Genomic DNA, 19616 nt, shown 5'->3' on the forward strand with positions numbered 1-19616 from the left:
CCCGGGGAGAACATGAAAACTCCACACAGGGAGGCTGGAGCTGGAATCGAACCCGGTACCTCTGCACTGTGAAGCCGACGTGCTAACCACTGGACTACCGGGCCGCCCTGTGTTAAAACAGAAAACTAAATCCAAAACAAACAAAGTCCAAAGTATCAAACAAAACACATGACGATAAAAAGATAAAAAAAATACATGACAGTAGCATACAAACAACAACCCAACAATGAGTAGTTGGCCGGGAGTCCTTTTATAGCCACTAATTACCTAATGACCTCCTTTTATAGCCACTAATTACCTAATGACCAACAGGTGTGCAGCTGCAGGAAAAGCCCCACAGTGCCACCTGTTGGTCACAAACCGAAACATGACACCTGAGAGTGGCTTTTCATCAACCGAAAGTGACTGTTGCGAAATACCTTCTTGACAACGTGAACTCATTGGTTGTTGTCGAGTTTCCTTTAGCAACCTGCAGCCACTTGACAAAATTGCGACTGGCTACTCTCACCAAAAAAAACAAAATGCGCAAAAACATGTCAGTTCTTTCAATAAACATTTATTGTAAGTCAGGCACGGGCGGGCAATAAGAAAATAACACATGGCGACTGTTGTCTGATGAAAAAAAAATAATAATAATAAAAAAAGAAGCTATCAATGCTAATTTAATGAAACAAAGAAAAGTCTCCCAAATTAAGAAATGGTAACGAGTGTGAAAGCACACATTAAATCAGTACAGTCATGAACACAAATGAAAGGCGATCCCAATTCGTGAAATGACTTACACAGGGGGGGGGGGGGGGGATTTCCATTTGAAAATAAGTCTCCAATGAGCACTTCACGAGTCCGGCGTGTGAGGATCTTCCCCTTTCGGAATGATGAGCAGGGGGTTTGCGCGAGGGCTCGACTCCAACAAAGTAGTCTCACGGCCGCCGTTCCCTCCCGACGACGCTCCGCTCCGCTGCGAAGGCTCTCTTTCCGCTTCAGGTCCGTCACGGAATTCTTCCGAGATTTTGAGCTCCTGGAGCTCCTGGATGAGCGGCGCGGCGCCTCGCGGGGCTCGGGGGAGGACGCGGACCTCGTTCTCCGCCGGCATCCGCGCGGCCGCTCGCTCCGGCGGGACGGCGGCGCAGACGGCGGAGGTGTGTGGCGGCTGAAGAGGGCTGTCCTTAGATGACTCCCCTCCCTCCCCGCGACGGCATTCGGCGCCGGCTGCTCGCCCTTCGTCTTCAGACTCGTCGTCGTCGTCTCCCGAAGCGCCGCTGTCACTGGAACTGTTGCCGCTATGATGCACCGAAGCGCTCTCGGAAGCGCCGTCTTCCTCCTCTTTGAGAACCGCCGTGGCCGCCTCTTCGAGTTCCTCGATGTCCAAATCTAAGTCCCTTTTTTGGAGGGAGACTTTTTGCAGTGCAGCGGCCAAGGCTGACAACTTCTTTGACCTACGAGATTGGATAAAGAGACAGAACGACTCAGTTCAGGGGCGCCCGATTCCTGAGACGGGTCCTCCGGTGCAAAAGCGAGCAAAAAAAAAAAAAAAAATTGGACGGCGACTCGGCAAATATCTCCGTGACGCCGCTACTCTCTTTTCATTGTTCAACGCACCCGCTGCAGTGGATGACCTTTTATTCACAATTTTGCATGATTTGGCTGTTCTGCATTAACGGGGAGGGGGGGTGGGGGGGGGCTGTTTTTTTTTTTTTTTTTACACATAATAGTAGCTCAACAATAGCATCGGCCTCATCCTGCAGCTGCAGTTTTATCGTTTTAACACACAGACTCCAGTCGAGCGTGGGCCAAAGTGTTTTATTGCCGGGTCCAAGTCCAAGCAGGCTCCTATTGTGCATATCGATGCTTCTGCCGGCACACACTTCATGCCGTCTCAGTTAACCCCCCCCACAACCCCCCCCAAAAAACAACCCTAAACCCTTTGAGCACTGCATTCTGCGCGATGCGTGCCGCCTCCTTCGCCATGGTGATTACGAGCGGCCCTCTGTGGGTCACCGAGATTCAGACTGTGTCCGTTCAGGTTGGGGAAGCCGATTTGTGCTCAGTGTGTGTGTATGTGTGTGTGTGTGTGTGGGGGGGGGGGGGCTTGGGAGGAACTCCTTTGCGGTCATTCACATTTCCCCTCTCAGCTCCCGTTCCCCACTCTCGTCCAATTGACCGACTGCCTGTGTCGAACAACTGTTACTCTTTCCTGTGTAGTCCTAAGAGCCCCCCCCCACCCGACCCCCCTTGAGGAGTGATTATTTATTTTATTTTTTTTAAAGGAAATTTAGGCTGCGTGTTCATTAATACCTCGCTGTAAAGCGAGCTGATTCATATTAAGTACAGGCAGACAAGGACCCCCCCCTCCCAACCCTGAACACAAACTAGTTCCTTGCTTTTAGCACTTTGCAGTGAAATATTGATGCTATGACGCTCTTGTCTCGGTTCTCTTTCCAAAGGTTTTTTTTGCACCAAACGGCAACGTTTGGCTCAGTTTTGATCCTCTGTCACGTTTGTGTTTCTGATCTGCTCCGTCAACGTTTTGACACCCCGCCGCTATGGTGCCAACCTCAGCGGGAGGGAAGACACGTCGAGGCTAAAGCGAGACACCGCAGTCTGCTGAGGGGGTTGACGTCAATCATTTTCGTTATTTCCCAGAACAAAGGTTGTCTTGCAACAAAGCAGCTCCAGGCCAAGAAGACCAAACACACGGCGGATGTCTTTGATTACTGCCCCCGTGTTTACTCCGTCGTCTTTTGATTGGTTCAACTGACTGGCGGGTTGCACTCAGTTGATCCAACTCGGACGACGACAAAGGTGCCCTGACATCATCCGCTTGGTGCTAACTTCTTTTCCAGCAAGGCGCATCAAGGCATAATCTCGCGCGGAAGAGCGTTCACAGACGCCTGACCTCAAATTCAATTTGTTATTGTTGAGCAATCAATTGAAGATTGATTTCGCGGAGCGTGCGGCCGGCAAATGGGAAATCCGCATTGTGGATCCACAGTTCCTCTGCCCGCGATTGACACTCGTCCGTCGGGGTCACGGTGTAGAGAGGCCTCCAAAACCACTTTGTGGTCGACTCTCAGAGCTGCGGAAGAAGAAGAAGAAGACACCTGTCCCTGGGCCTGGATTTGCACGGGGGGGGGTCCATTTAGTGGCTTCATCCAATCCGTTCCCATCTCTCCCCTTTCAAGAGACCCGCCTCTTGTATCACCAGAAACAATTCGCACGTGCCCAAAGTGTAGCGCAGGATCCAGAGACTGACTCCGCCCCTCAATGACAATTAGATTAGGCATCACTTGACCTTGGCGTGACTAAGTGTCCATTCGTGTCCAAGTTTTCACCGGAGTTCTGAATCGGGACATTCAAAAAAAAAAAAAAAAAAAAGTCTCACGTTCACCATCAGTGAAACGTGACAAAAAGGAACTTCCATTACGTGTCCAGACAATGAGCTGAAAAATAAGCGCACGCGACAAGGACGTTCTATCCGTCGCTAATGATTTGTGTTGGGGTGTCCGACGGCGCGACTGAGGCAGGAGAGGCTCCAGCGGACCAGCCACTTCAAAGACCGCCCTGTATTGCCCCCCCCCCCACCTCCCCACCCCGCCCCTCCCGTGGGAAGTCATTATTGAGTTAGCATTGGAGAGGCGAGCTTGTTTTCCCTCCCCCTCCCTCGCTCTGTGGTGGGAGAAGCTTGGCCTGTGGTGAATACAAAGGCTACGGCCAGAGGAGGGGGGTGGGGGGGGGACCTCATACACAAACCGGTCATGACTACACTGCCGTTTTGGCTCGCCTTCATTAAAGTGAGAAGGGCTGGGCTCTTTCCAGGGTGGAAAACTTTTGTAAAGACAAAGACGCCTCCCGTCTGCCAAACGTCTTTCCATGAAAATGGGAAGACGGCGAGAAAGTTCAGCGTCGGTGCATCGGAGCGCTCGATTACAGTCTGACGCTCGGTGTGACAGAGAGAACCTGATTCGGCAGGTCTGTGCACGGCCGTCCTCTTACGGATCAAGCGTGTGATCAGATGTATCGATCAGACATGCGGCGAAGTGAGGCCACTTGTTGGCAACCCGCTGCTGCATTCAAATCTTTGCGCAACTTTCACAAGGTTTGGAGAATCTGAGCGGTCATTTGTTGAAGAGGGCGCTTCTGAGCGGGTGCGCCAGGCCGCCGCTTTGTTTTGACTGCGTAGCGCTGGCGAGCGGGTGAGAGTAAAAAAAAAAAAGGGAGCGCCTGCCCTTTGGCTTAAATCACAGTGACGCCTTTATGAGGGTTGTAAATCTGAGGCTGATGTCGGTGCAGTCGGGGGGACTTTATGAGAAGAAATGCATGTGGGACGACAAGAAGATTAAATAAATCAAGCCCCCCCACTCCCCCACGCCCCCCAGGCCTACAAACAACCATTAATCGCCGTTGTCCCCCTTCATTTGAGACCGATGGCGTCTCGGCTCATCTGACAAGACGCAAGGGAACGGCACCGAGGCTGGAAGATTACGTCTCGTCACTCCGCTCAGCCCCCCCAGAGATGATTTGCTTACATGACAAATCCTGCGCGGGGGGTTGGGATATCTCGCGGAGAAGCAAGAAAACAATGCTGTCAAACGATACAAAAGGGCTGCGGCAACAAAACGGCATATCCGAGCCAAGGCTGAGCTGATTCGATGACTTTGGCGACAACTTAAAACGCTCGACTTCAAGCATTTGCAAGTCAGTCTGCGTACGTTGGCAAATCTGCACAAAGCGATTGGTCAATTGGTATTGATGAGGTTTCAATGGGTTCGGAGAATCTCTCCGCTGTGTTCTGCACTCCTCTTTCGATGTCAGCGTCGTATAGCTTATTTTCATGCATTGTTTTTCTTGAAGGCCAGAGCGACGCAACGATTTCATTTCAATCGACATTGCGAGAGAAACCTGATCGACGCCAATAGAATGCGCATTCAATATCTTTGTAATGTATTTTAAAAAAAAGTAAATAAACAGGGAGGCGGCCCGGTAGTCCAGTGGTTAGCACGTCGGCTTCACAATGCAGAGGTACCAGGTTCGATTCCAGCTCCGGCCTCCCTGTGTGGAGTTTGCATGTTCTCCCCGGGCCTGAGTGGGTTTTCTCCGGGTGCTCCGGTTTCCTCCCACATTCCAAAAACATGCGGGTGCTGGAGCCTATCCCAGCCGTCTTCGGGCAGCAGGCGGGGGACACCCTGAATCGGTTGCCAGCCAATCGCAGGGCACACAGAAACAAACAACCATTCGCACACACACTCAATACCTAGGGACAATTTAGAGTGTTCAATCAGCCTGCCACGCATATTTTTGGAATGTGGGAGGAAACCGGAGCACCCGGAGAAAACCCACGCAGGCCCGGGGAGAACATGCAAACTGCACACAGGGAGGCCGGAGCTGGAATCGAACCCGGTACCTCTGCACTGTGAAGCCGACGAGCTAACCATTGGACTACCGGGCCGCCCCGAATTGATTCCCAACCTAACAAAAAAATAACATAAAAATGTAAAAATTAAATCTACTCTGCCTTAACTTGTGAGGTTCTCAACAAGGCGTGCCCAGCCCTAATAACAGCATACACAGTATACTGCATATTGTATTTTTCGACGATGCTTCACTGTATTTATCATTTCATACGTTCATACTTGACAGTTCTCCCGTGTTGTTTGTGGTTCAATGTTAAAACCAAGCCCCCCCCCCCCCCGATTTGTATGTTGAGCCTCAAATCGTTCCCACACTTGCTCATAACAACGGCGGCGATCACATTTTCTTTTTCCGCGGCAGCAAATTGCCTTATGCGCAAGTGTCAATCAATCATCCGATGTGTGGCGAGGAGCCGCCGACTCTCCTTTGGACGCAGCCGCGTCACTTTCGCGCCAAACGCGCGCCGGTGGCACTTTTTGACACGCGGGACGGCCAAGACCCGCATCTCAGCCTGGCGCGGTAATTCAATTGGCGGCGCTCCGACAAATAACACCGCTAATCCTCTCTCTCAAAGAGCGTTAATGCTTCACACGGACTGAGTGGCACTTCCCCGGGCTATTAGGCAATGATTTCCAAGACGCAGGTCGCAAAAGGCGTGCGTTGTGTGTCGATGTTGCCAGATCGATCCTGCGTGAACTTACTTGACCTTCTGGATCCAGATACAGTAGTCGGTGACGTAGAGATCGTTGAGTATGTAGGCCGGGTCATTCCGTCTGAAGACTTGGTGAATATCAAGCAGGCATTTGAGGACGCAGGCTCTCCCTAGACGCGGGGGGGGGGAACATAACACGGCATGCAAATGAAAACATTTGTATTCGTTACAAGGCAGCCCCAGCTGCTGACAGACGCCAGACACATCTCCGGGCTTGTAGCCCGTGTTGTCTACATCAAAGACAAGGGTACAACATCAGAGCAAAAATCCCATTAAGGCACGCGAGTAATTTCATCCAAACCGTTTGAGAAGGCTTTCTGGTCAAGAATTTGATTATGCAGAGGGTGGGGTGGGGGGGGAGAATCCAGGGAAAGACGAAAAAAGCAGGACAGTTCTATTTTTAGTCGTCAACCTGTCTGCCTAATTGCAGCCTGCGTCGCTGTCAAAAACGTGTTTGATTTTCAAACAACAAAAATAGCAGCAGTCGTCGGAGCTCTTTTATCGGGAAGCACGGAGGGCCTTTTGTTCCGCGTTTGCATTTTGCAAACGTCTCAACCAACTCAATTACTGCGAATTAGCGTTGGCATTCGTCTTTTTGCAACTGTTTTCACCAGAAGTGGGCCACAAGCATGCCGATTTCCTCAATTTTTCCTGGAGGGTTGCCATAGTTCAGGACCCATGTCATCGCTTGACTTGTCTCTAAACCCCCCTCTCCACCCGAAAACGTCACATGTGGAACGATACTCTGGCCTGCTGCAGTATTTATGATTCCAACATTTTTTTTTGCTTCGGTTGAGAAGTGAGACCGCCAAAGCTCTCCTTCCCCTTCAATCACGCACCTAAACAGCCTCTTGATAGAGCCAACAATCTCCAAAGGGGAAAGCGAAAATGCCGTTCTCCGCCTCTGCAAAGCCAGGCGGCATTGTCCAAGACATTCCAAGCCAGTCAAAATAAACAGTCCACTCGCCGTGCGGAAAACCTTACGCAAACATTTGGTTCTCGTTTGAGCACGGGATCGCGCGCGCGGGGGGGGTGGGGGAACTCTGCCCTCGATAAGTCACCACTTGGATCGCGTGAAGTCAAAACACCCACTTGCCTCCGAGATTCCCTTTTTTTTTTTTCATACGGAAAATTGTTTATTGACATTCAGAGGAGTAATTGCTCCAAGGAGCAGTTGAATGGCACGTCCAATTTAAGGACGCATCTGCTAAGTAGGGAAGAAGATTAGAGACGTGATATTTTAGACTGCGTTGTCCACCCATACGGCCCGGTGATCCAGTGGTTAACACGTCGGCTTCACAGTGCAGAGGTACCGGGTTCGATTCCGGCTCCGGCCTCCCTGTGTGGAGTTTGCATGGTCTCCCCGGGCTTGCGTGGGTTTTCTCCGGGTGCTCCGGTTTCCTCAACATTCCAAAAACATGCGTAGCAGGCTGATTGAACGCTCTAAATTGTCCCTAGGTTTGAGTGTGAGCGTGGATGGTTGTTCGTTTCTGTGTGCCCTGCGATTGGCTGGCAACCGATTCAGGGTGTCCCCCGCCTACTGCACGGAGACAGTTGGGATAGGCTCCAGCACCCCCCGCGACCCTGGTGAGGATCAAGCGGCTCGGAAGATGAATGAATGAATGAATGAATGAATGAATGTTCACCAATATGTATGATGTCATGTTAGACCTCAAGGAATCACAGCCAACATACGAAAAACACGTGACCGGTGTGGTCACGGTGCTTGTTTTTCACCCTCGTGGGCAAACGGCCACAATTTCCGCCCACAGTGGGATCGCAAGTGAAACCCGCTGGTCCCAAAGTCAAGTCGCCTGAGGACTGAGCCCCCACCACCGCGGAGGTTTTCGGATAGAGCAGCAATTTCCATATTGAGTGCGCAAAACATGCTTTGAGGGTGCTACAACGGTAAGGCGAGGGGAAAAGCGAGACCGGATGCCGTTTCTCCGGATCAATTTGCATTCTGACAGGATGAGGCGCAAAAATGTTCACCCCGGGTAAAAAGGCCTAAAATTTGTTGTCATGCACGAGCTTTAAAATCATTGCCGCCCCCCCCTAAAAAAAAAAATCCAGCAAAATGGTAACCAATTAAAAAACACCAACTAGCGACACTTATGTTTTCACAGCAATGTGAAAAAAAAAAAAAACCTCACGCAAGCAGGCGCAGGCTCGACGCAATGTTGGTTAAGAAGAACTCACCTGAGCCAAAGACCGCAGCTGCGTCCGAAACGGCAGCGGACACAAGGCAGAAATGCCGGTAGAGCGGATAGCATAAAACCCTTCTTCCGAAGGATACCAGGACCTCCTGCAAGGAGCTGTACGTCTGAGGGGGCAGAGGAGAAGACGCTCACAAAATAAACCCGGCACGAAATCACCTCCCGACGGCGACGGCAGTCCACGCGGGTGCAGCCATTTTGGCCGCGGGGGGCTTTTTTTCTCACTTTAACGCAGACTCCTATTGGCGTTCATCGCAGTCTGCGGCGTGTTAATTACTTTGAACAATCCCCCTCCGTTTATTGAGCAGACAAAATGGGCGCTTCAAACTCCCACCACCGCCGCTCCACTCGCCTCTTAATTTGCCGCTCGTCCTTAAACACGGCATCCGCACTCAGATCGCTCCGGTAATGGTAGCGGCCCCGGGAGATTTGATCTCTTGTATTCTTCTCCTTCATCGAGGCCTATTAAGGGTGCACTGTGAGCTGGGACGCGAGTGTCATCAGAGATCAGTCTCTCCCTCCGGCATGTTTAGCACGAGTGTGTAAATAAGCTCTGCCGCTGCGGGCAATTCAACTCAGTCACACCAGCAGTCTACTGAGGACAAGTTTCACGCTGTCGAGGGGAGGAGGGAGGGAGGCCTGCGAGATGAGGGGTAAAGATGAGGCTCATCCTTTTAACTCATTCAGTACCAGCCAATTCTAGACCGAGTCTGAAAAGACGGTTGAAAACGTCTTTGGGAGTGAATGAGTTTGTGATCTCTGGTGGGGCTTGGCACAGGAGAATTTCGGACTGACTGATGAGCCAGTGGGAGGCTGTTGTTGTACTCTGGTGCAGCCACAAAGGAAGAGCCACCCCCCCCTCGCTGTGGTCATTGGATGAAAACTGGATCCACTTCCTAATCTGCATTTCCTCACGAGGAAGGGCAACTGTACCTAAACACTGACAGACGGCATTGCTCAGCCAAAAGCCCCAAACCGTAAATTGAGAATTATAATTCATTCATTCATCTTCCGAGCCGCTTGATCCTCACTAGGGTCGCAGGGGGTGCTGGAGCCTATCCCAACTGTCTTCGGGCAGTAGGCGGGGGACACCCTGAATCGGTTGCCAGCCAATCGCAGGGCACACAGAGACGAACAACCATTCGCACTCACACTCACACCTAGGGACAATTTAGAGTGTTCAATCAGCCTGCCACGCATGTTTTTGGAATCTGGGAGGAAACCGGAGCACCCGGAGAAAACCCACGCAGGCCCGGGCAGAACATGCAAACTCCACACAGGGAGGCCGGAGCTGGAATCGAACCTGGTACCTCTGCACTGTGAAGCCGACGTGCTAACCACTGGACTACCGGGCCGCCCAGAGAATTATAATTACAATGACAAAATCCAAACAATCTATTTTGAATATTGGAAAAGAAATCCATTGAGAAAGTGTAACATCACCATGCCCGTTGCTTTAAAAAAAAATTTTTTTTTTTGGTTGAAAAATGAGATAACTACGAATGTCTCGGCAATCATACAACAACCACAAGAATTGCACTCATTGTTATTTCGAGGCAAAACATACCTCCAGCCAACACAGCGTCCCACTGAGTTTTCGGATTGTCCACGGCGACTCCACCTGCATCAAAGGACGGGAAATAATCGCAAAATAAAACGAGAGAGCCGCAAGCAGCGACAAAAGGGGCCCTCGCAGATACTGACTCATTGGAATTGGATTTTTTTTTAGGGGGAAAAAAAATTGGACGGACATCAGAATAAAAAGTATGAACCTCGACAAAAGGGCCAAAAATGAGGCATAATTTGACGTCCCGTTGAGTTCAGACGAGGGTTCCAGAGACGTTTTTTGGCCGTCACGTACGCCTCCAACTTTTGGTAGATGTTGGTGAAACCTTCAACCAAGCTGTTTGGGTTCAGCGTTTTTTTTTTCATGCGTCTATTTTAGGGTTTGAGTCTTATTTCGAGGGCGCCACTTGTCTTCTACAAAGGCAAACGCCTTGCTCATCTTGCCTCTGTGCACTCATCTCAAAGGGGGGGGGGGGCAAAAGAGGTCATGACCGAGCGCTCAGTCATCTCTTAAGGCCATGAATAAAATGGAAAAGGGGTGTGAAAGATTTTGACTTTGTCATCCGGGGCTACAAGTGCTTCTCTGCAGGAATTGCCTCTTCACACCTAAAACGCGGCCACTTACATTGTGCTCTCCCTCCGTCGAGCGCACTTCATAGCAGTAAGCCAGGATCATGTCCACGAGGCCGAGCCACACCTGGCGCCGCAAAGTCTTGTCGAGGAGGTACGACCGGTTGTTGAATTTTCTCAACTGCTCTTTCTCCTCGCTGCTGAACTGGATAACTGCATGACAACGAGACGGAGCCGGCATTAAAATCGCAATCAAATCAAATATGCACAGAACGGTAAACCAACGCCTGCTTTAGGGAATCGTCTTTATGCAATTTCAAGAGGGGGCGGGGGGAACAACGACAACAAAAAACATTGAGGAATAAGATATCCTTTTATTTGTCCCACACTGGGGAAATTTACAGCCTCCAGCAGCAAGTATGTAGGTAGAAAGAAGAAAAAAAACAACAAATTCAATTAAGTGCAATATAAATACAAAATGGAAAAATCGCAGTGCTATTTACAATTGTCTTTCACATCATTTAATTAATATTATTATTATTCATTCATCTTCCGAGCCGCTTGATCCTCACTAGGGTCGCGGGGGGTGCCGGAGCCTATCCCAGCTGTCTTCGGGCAGTAGGCGGGGGACACCCTGAATCGGTTCCCAGTCAATCGCAGGGCACACAGAAACGAACAACCATTCGCACTCACACTCACACCTAGGGACAATATAGAGTGTTCAATCGGCCTGCCACGCATGTTTTTGGAATGTGGGAGGAAACCGGAGCACCCGGAGAAAAGCCACGCAGGCCCGGGGAGAACATGCAAACTCCACACAGGGAGGCCGGAGCTGGAATCGAACCCGGTACCTCTGCACTGTGAAGCCGACGCGCTAACCACTGGACTACCGGGCCGCCCTATTATTATTATTATTGTTATTTTTATTCAGCAGCCTGACAGCACTCGGTAGGAACGAGCGTGGGTATCTCTCCTTCTCGCAACGCGGGTGTAACAAGTCTCTGGCTGAAGGAGCTACACCAAGTGCTGTCATGAATAGAAACTGTCACGGCTCCCGCTTTTGTCCCGGTTTTGCCCCTTCCTTCCCAAAGACGTCAGACGCCCGCGTCGAGGCGACAATCTTAAATATTAATGTCTCTGCCTGATTTAAAATTCTGCCCAAAAATAATGTCAGTGAACAGCTGTTGATGTCCGTACAGATTTCTCGGATCGCAATTTACCGTTGATGCAGCAATATGGTTCCAGCGCTACTGCGACCAACTAAATGCCCTCTGCTTTGAAACCTTCCACTGCGAGCATGCCAGGGGAAAAAAAATATCGAAAAAACAGCTTTCTGAAACTGCCCCAGCCATCCCTAGTATGGCGCTGTACGCAGTTGATATCATCACATTACTTCTTTGTCATGCAGATAATACAAACGTGAAAGAAGAACAGCTTCGGCTTTATTTTTTTTTTCACCCGACATGACAGGTTATTTATAAATGCACTAGCTGGTAAGGTGGGCCTTTGGCCCACAAAAGTGTTGTTGCTTGGTTCAACTTTTTGTTCATCTTCATTGCTTATCGCGAAAATAAAGAGATGTTTAGCTCTACTAAATAACTAACAATTTCATTGCAATGCTTGTGGGTAGACAACATTTTTTCGCTAAGATGCCCGCGCGATCGTAGTGAGCCACTGCCTGAGCGGCGCAGTGGCGGCGCGCAGCGGCGCGGTGAAGTAGGTACGTTTTGAAAAGGGACAGACGGAAGGACAGACCGCGTGCGGGACGAGGCGCAATATATATATAGATTTGTCCAAATAGCGTATTTATCCACACGACTGAAGGTTTGCATGTATGACCAAGATGATGCAGTGATCGACTCAAAAAGAAAGAACAGCGAACAAAAAAAAAAATGCATTCCTCGTGCGTCTGCATGACATGCACACATTGCACTTGGTCTCTGGCTGCAGTGGGAGCTCCGGAGATTCCTGCCGCATTACGTGAGCTCCCCGCAGATGCTACCTGACTCCATCCTCGGTGCGTCTGGCACGGGCAACAAAGAGCTACACTACTTTGCGAGCGAGCACATCTGTTTGCACTCTTCCTTAGGCACTAACTTAAGGGAGGGGTGGCGAGTCAAGTCAAACATCGCCAGCAGATCTTCCACGTCGTCGTCGTCACAAAGCCGTCAAGGTAAAATGAGCATTCTGCTAAAGCAGACTGTGGCTGCGGTGTTCTTTTCGGCGTGAAAAGGCGCAAAAATAAATGGAAAACTCTTCTTCCTGAGTAAGTAAACTTACGACTTCATCAAGGGATCAAATAATTATTCTCCCCACTTGACAGATAGCTGGCGCACCTCACTTTTGTGCCAAAACAACCATTAAACAAAAGTCAATCGAGAGTCCTGAAATTAAAAACAACACGAGTGTTACTCTTGATGACTTTGCAGACGCAAACTTAATCACGCCGTGGTCCATCCCAAGTTCGTCTCATCTCGGCCCCCCGAGCCCGTCGCCCGCAGCGCTCATTTGGTGTGACTCGGAAATATGCATCAAGTGCTCACACGTTGCTTATTCAACGCAAAATCCATGTAGTAAGGTCACAATGTTTTGTTAGCATTTGAAAATAGAGCCTCCTATTTGCTACAAACATTGGTTTCCTCATTTTCGGTTTCACATTTCAGCAATGAATTTTCATTTCGCCGCCATCTCTTGAAAATACGCGTTGCCATCAAGACTATGGAGGCTTTAAAACCATTCCTGGTTTGTTAAATTAGGGTCAGAATATGGCTAACACTGCGGCCCCAGTGTCCCTTGTACATCCCACTTTGCGGATCTTAAGCTAACGGTCTCGGATTTTGTTAAATTTGTTGTTAAATCTAGCTCATCTTTGGCAGCTGGCTGAAGTCAAACCTCTCCTTTGTGAGGAGCACTTTGAAAATGTCATTCATGCCTTTGTTAGATCCCCGCTGGATGATTGTAAGGCACTTTTCAGTTTGAAGTCAGCTAATCCTCCATGAAGCGCCTCCAGTTGGTCCAAAATGCTGCCGCTAGCCTCTTGATTGGTACTCGTTAGAGGGAGCACGTCACTCCTACTCTGACATCCGTTCATTGGCTCATTATAGAGTTCTTTTGAAGATCCTATTCGACTCAGCATGAGACTTGATTCGTAGTTTGACTGTTTTTGTGCGTTCTACCGTCTGTTATTTATTTTTGTTTTATTGTTTATAGGATGGGGCGGCCCGGTAGTCCAGTGGTTAGCACGTCGGCTTCACAGTGCAGAGGTACCGGGTTCGATACCAGCTCCGGCCTCCCTGTGTGGAGTTTGCATGTTCTCCCCGGGCCTGCGTGGGTTTTCTCCGGGTGCTCCGGTTTCCTCCCACATTCCAAAAATATGCATGGCAGGCTGATTGAACGCTCTAAATTGTCCCTAGGTGTGAGTGCGAATGGTTGTTCGTCTCTGTGTGCCCTGCGATTGGCTGGCAACCGATTCAGGGTGTCCCCCGCCTACTGCCCGGAGACAGCTGGGCTAGGCTCCAGCCCCCCCCGCGACCCTCATGTGGATCAAGCGGTACGGAAAATGAATGAATGAATGTTTATAGGATGAATTATTTTTGCTCCACGTACAGCACTTTGGAAACAGCGGTGGTTGTTTTCAAGGGCTCTAGAAATATAGCTGAGTTGAGTAGGGACGGTACTCGAAAACTTAACATTAGATTGTGCCGCGGTTACCCTAAATGTGGTCAAAGGTCACAGTTTTGCCAGTGACATCTAAATCTAGCCATAACAAGCTTCAGTAGGTCGTGAAAGGCCAAGCTGTCAGGTCCATTTAGTTGGCGACGGTGTATGAACGCCGGCCTGCAGTGGACAGCTGGGCCCTGTCCGTGTGATGGCCCTGACACCAGAGAAGACAAAAGCTTCGCTTTCGACTTCATTAATACTCGGGTCCGCACCCATCTGTCAGGTGACGTGCAGAGCAGTGAAAAAAGAGGGCTGAAGTGGACCTAAAAAAAGGGAATTGCTGTCTTTATACAAAAGCCGAGTCATAAGAAAGGTATGCATACATTGAGAACTGACCAATATCGGACATGATATGACATTTTGCCCGGTGAGGTGCAACTATTTCAAATTATTCATTCATTCATTCATTTTCCGTACCGCTTGATCCTCATGAGGGTCGCGGGGGGTGCTGGAGCCTATCCCAGCTGTCTCTGGGCAGTAGGCGGGGGACACCCTGAATCGGTTGCCAGCCAATCGCAGGGCACACAGACACAAACAACCATTCACACTCACACTCACACCTAGGGACAATTTAGAGTGTTCCATCAGCCTGCCACGCATGTTTTTGGAATGTGGGAGGAAACCGGAGCACCCGGAGAAAACCCACGCAGGCCCGGGGAGAACATGCAAACTCCACACAGGGAGGCCGGAGCTGGAATCGAATCCGGTACCTCTGCACTGTGAAGCCGACGTGCTAACCACTGGCCTACCGGGCCGCCGTCAAATTAATTTTAATTAATTAGTTAATTAATTAATTTTAATCAGCTGTGACGTGTGAAGTCAATTGGTTGCCAACGCGGGCAACACTCGCCTCGTGCAGAGGTCAATATAAGTGGCATCGTTGCATAGAATGATGTTTATTGTTACACATTTCGGCTTTACGGTGCACTTCCACCCCTGCCATGCGTCAAAACAGAAACTGGCACTTCAAAAAGCACACCTCCGTGAAAGGAACACATGCTGCTGTCAGATGTTTAACCACGGCCAGGTTTGGCGCGCATCGGGGCTTCGCGCGATAGCGTTGGCACTTGACCAAACAGACGCCACGAGCCATCGCACCCGAGTGCGAACGTATTCGAAATATCGTTACGAATGCGCGCGGCGAGAAGGGTCCCGCAACACCGCTAAAAGCGCTGCCTCCGGTGAGAATGTTATCTGTTGAAATCTAAATCCTCGCTCGAGCCCGCTAGCGGCCGCGCACTCCCATCTAAGCTGTTAACTGCGGGGCCGTGCGCCTCCTTAAATCGTGTCGGTATTAGCGGATGTGGAGACGCGCTGGATAGCTTGCGGAGGCCTTCGCCAGCCGTCGTGGCTCTGGAAAAAGAAACAAAGTCGGGACGCTCCAGCTATCAAAGAGCTCATCTGCGCCTTAAGCTCATGAGCAATTGATTTTCTTTCTCGATGGATGGCAAAGGGATAATAAAAGCCACTTTGAACTGCGGAAGGAAGCATGATGCTGAGAATCTGTAATCCCCTTTTCGGGTTGTCACGGAAGCATTTCTTGAACGATGCCAGAAGGCATCAGCGTGAACCAGTGGACTGAGTGAGGTCCGAGTTCAAGCTCTCGTAAATTTTGCTCCTGAGGTGCCCTGGGGCATTTTAGGCAATGCAGCTTCCTAACCGGCAAGCCGAGCCTTGACCCTCCTCCTCTTGAGGTGGACCGTAAGAAGACTTGACTGATGTGTCCTTTGGGTATTCATGCATTTGCATGGGAACAATGTTAGCACTGTGTTGAAGAGAAACCCCCCCACCAGTGAAATCCATTGGAGTGTACTACAAAAAAAAGGACGATGTCGGAGGTAATTAACTGGGCTGAAAGAGATTCGACAAGATCGCGGCCACGCCTTCTTATTCAGATATTATTATTATTCAGATAGAGACAACATCCTTTCGGCTATGTGAGGTCAGACTAACATGATGATGATTTTGGACTCCATGTTGTCATTTGATATGCAATAAAATATTTTCAGATACAGGATAAAGTTATTAGTATGGGGAGTCCCCCCCACCCCCCAAACAACAATGTGTATTGCAGGATTTTAATATAAATAACTACACGCATGCTGACAAAACACAACGTCAGGTGGTGCAGTGTTTACGGATGTAAATGCGGTCCCTCACGTTTGGGCGCATCTCATTTCACTATTTGTTGACATCCTAAATTTGACCATCTGTATTTTCTCAAGTGCAGTTCTTGAAAAAAAAAAACTACAACGACATAACACAAGAGATTATAAGAGACTCCTCACTTCTCACAGAACACGACTGATCAAAAACAAACTTGCTGCTAACCAAAATGCAAGCTGAGGCCTTACTTGCAACGTATTTGGGATCAAACGGAATGCACAAGTCCTATTTTTAAAGATTACAATACATTGGCATAAACGGGTCAAGACAAACATACCGGGCTCTTCTTCCTGCTCAGGTGAAGGACAAAGTTTTGTCCACCAAGCTTTGAATTGCAGCAGTCTCCTGATCTCATCATCTTCAAACAAATCAGCTCTGCGACGATACCAAATAGGTCAGCGGAAAGACACGACACGCTGCAAAGAAGAGACGTTTCCGTTTTGGTTGGCGTTATAGTTACAGGTAATGATCCGGGGAAAAGGCCTCTGCCTCTGCCTCCAGCCGTGCTTGTCTCCTCTCCGCCGTTGTTGTGCCGTCTGGATTTATGACATCTATCACATCACTGAGTTCTTCCTGTCAGAACATAAAGACCAACAACAACAGCAACAATTAAATGGCATGACGAATTAAATCTTAATATCAGGAATCGGCTTTGATCCGTGGCGAGGGCGTTCTTCGCATGTCTTACCTGTAATCTGCCAAACACTCCGGACCTCTTATTGCCAAAGCCATATTTCTGCAGGCCACTTAGCTCCTCCTCCGATTTCTCCACGTACACTTCCTGCTCCACCTGCCAGTCAAACTCCTCCTCATCTTCCGCATCATCGTTGGATCCACTTTCACGACAATCTTTTCAAAATCCAAACACCGATGGAGACACAAGTCACACGAACATGTGCAAATGAGTGCCACTTGCCGATGACGCACTGTCGTGACTTACCTGGGCTGATGTCCTCTAACAGAGGCTTTGCTGAGCGGGACCCTCTGGGGGCGAGAAGACTTGTCAGCATCTGGAGGCCTTCAAAGTGCACTCCAGATGTTTCTTTAGGGATGTGCACAGTGAAGAGTCCTGCAGATAGACAAGTTTTACACTTTTATTCGTGGTATCTCAATCTATCTTTACGGATGTACCGAATTGTCAAAAAGTAAGAAAGTCCATACAGCATATGCATATGATTTCAGGTCTCATTATTACAAAAAAAAATCTAAGTTGCTCGTTACAAGTCTACACAACGACATTCATTCCAGGAGATTTTTGAGCAGATGATGCAGGATTATTTTGACACAGCATGTTGTCAATAAAACACGCTTGTATTACATACTAAAACAACCTCCCACCCCCTTCCTTCCCGTTGTGTTATTACATACCTTTATCAATATCGAATGTGGCTTTTTCTCTTCCATCTTCCACTACCCTTCCTGGAAGCGTTAACCTAAAAATAATAATGACAGAGATGGTTGACTTGACCTGAAATTCTTATTTTGCTACTAAAGGTAATGACATTTTGATTACATTGAATTTGCATTACACCTCTGCACTCCAAAGCAGCTGTTATATGTTGGAGGAAGCTGATCAACTCACCTCAGAAAGTAGGGTTTGGCATAGAATTTCACATCAGCTCCATCAATGTAGAGGTCGAACTCTGACGTTCTGGTGTAGGGGACACGGACCGAGAGGATAAGGTACTCTGGATCCTGGCTCAGGTCAAACGCAGGCGTTATCATTGTGAATATTGGGGTGAAAAGGAAGGACCTGCAGAGCGAGCAAGGACAAGGACGCGTTCAACGCTGGCTGGAGACCTGCTGACTGTAGTGCGCCCCTGTGTGGTTCCCTCTGTTAAAACGTTGTGCTTGTTACATGTCTCCTAAACATGTGGCCAACAAATACTATTACGATTAGAATTGTATTTGGTTGTTTGGCTGTATTTGCGATAGAATACGATGACGCATTCACTGACATTCATGACTTTTGTCACGCTAATTCGTAAGTAAGAGTTGAGCACATTACGCCCGTAACGCCAATATAATTCTGGATATTGAGCACATGTCAATAATTTGTGTGTACATTACACCGAATCGTAGGAAATGCCAAAGAAAGAAGAATAAAGTCAGCGCTGTGTCCATACGTTAAAGTATTTTTACGTGTCTGCTCGGCAAACCTGACGTCGTAGTTTTTCAATGGGAGTTTTGTTTACCCGGACCACGTTGATGCGAATACAAGCAATGTGGCCGAAATCACCACAGTTACAACACGAATTTGTGAACATTGTTCCATTTTCATTCCGCACAATAGCGGTTACCCGTTTTGTTGAACTGCCGTTAACATACAATACGGTTAAAGAGTAAAAACGTGACTGTATGCACTCACCAGACAGAAACAAGCCTCACTTACACAGAGCGCCCGATAAAGCGGCCATGTTTTACCGTAATGAACCGCGTACACGGTCAATAAGATGTCATAGTCACTCGTCGGTTTATTTTGACTGTGTTATTTATTTTTGACATTCTTTTATTTGCACGATATAGGCTCCAGCTCGTGTATTCAACAGTCTTTATTTCAGTTGATATGAAGAGTTTAGAAATATACAGCATGAACAATAATACTTGTACACTGGGCCAGTCCACCAGTCAATGATAAACAGAAAACAGTCGGTCGATATATAATGCATTGTGTACCATTTTCATACGATTTAACCAATAACATTTAGGACATTCTACTTCTACTGAATCCCATTTGTAAAATCAGCGAATTTTACTGACATGAATACACATTTGAATTATTGAGAGTTGTTATCATTCAAAAGGTAATCCATCCATCTTCTGAACCGCTTAATCTTCACAAGGGTTGGGGGGGGGGGGGTGCTGGAGCCTATCCCAGCCGTCTTCAGCCAGTAGGCGGGGGACACCCTGAACCGGTTGCCAGCCAATCGCAGGGAACACACAGACGAACAACCATGCGCACACACACTCACACCTAGGGACAATTAAGTGTGTTCAATCAGCCTCCCATGCATGTTTTTGGAACGCGGGAGGAAACCGGAGTACCCGGAGAAAACCCACGCAGGACCGGGGAGAACATGCAAACTCCACACAGGGAGGCCGGAGCTGGAATCGAACCCGGCACCTCAGCACTGTGAAGTCAATGTGCTAACCACTAAACTACCGGGCCGCTTTCAAACGGTAATGTGTTTCCAATATATTTTTTTAAAATCCAAATTCATATTTTCAACTCTTAATGCCCAAATATATTGACTTTA

General features: G+C 48.8%; 1 protein-coding gene across 2 annotated transcripts; it reads right to left on the reverse strand.

Annotated features, from left to right (window-relative positions):
- Positions 1-540: 540 nt before the first annotated feature.
- shq1 (SHQ1, H/ACA ribonucleoprotein assembly factor) lies at positions 541-18818 on the reverse strand. Of its 2 annotated transcripts, none has more exons than XM_052076091.1 (12): positions 18728-18818; positions 17942-18112; positions 17728-17792; positions 17300-17428; positions 17048-17208; positions 16820-16932; positions 16637-16734; positions 10529-10686; positions 9905-9958; positions 8321-8444; positions 6111-6231; positions 541-1436 (listed from the first exon to the last, which is right to left on the reverse strand). In XM_052076091.1, exons 2-12 carry the CDS (start codon positions 18082-18084, stop codon positions 836-838), a joined length of 1767 nt encoding a protein of 588 aa, XP_051932051.1. In that variant the 5' UTR covers positions 18085-18112; positions 18728-18818; the 3' UTR covers positions 541-835. The 2 variants fall into 2 exon arrangements, with proteins under 2 accessions (XP_051932051.1, XP_051932050.1); XM_052076090.1 differs by having other exon boundaries at positions 18724-18802.
- Between the last annotated feature and the right edge of the window lie 798 nt (positions 18819-19616).

The sequence above is a fragment of the Hippocampus zosterae genome, chromosome 9 (genome assembly GCF_025434085.1).
Source record: "Hippocampus zosterae strain Florida chromosome 9, ASM2543408v3, whole genome shotgun sequence".
Lineage (NCBI taxonomy): Eukaryota > Metazoa > Chordata > Actinopteri > Syngnathiformes > Syngnathidae > Hippocampus > Hippocampus zosterae.

What these genes read in the sequence shown, in the direction of transcription:
- shq1 (XM_052076091.1), bottom strand. Translation starts at nt 18,084, where the DNA reads ATGATAACGCCTGCGTTTGACCTGAGCCAGGATCCAGAGTACCTTATC. An exon ending in CACATTCGATATTGATAAAG is followed by an intron (nt 17,429 to 17,727) that starts GTATGTAATAAC and finishes GTCTATCTGCAG; the next exon opens with GACTCTTCACTGTGCACATC. An exon ending in GGACGCTGTGTTGGCTGGAG is followed by an intron (nt 8,445 to 9,904) that starts GTATGTTTTGCC and finishes CTGCCCCCTCAG; the next exon opens with ACGTACAGCTCCTTGCAGGA.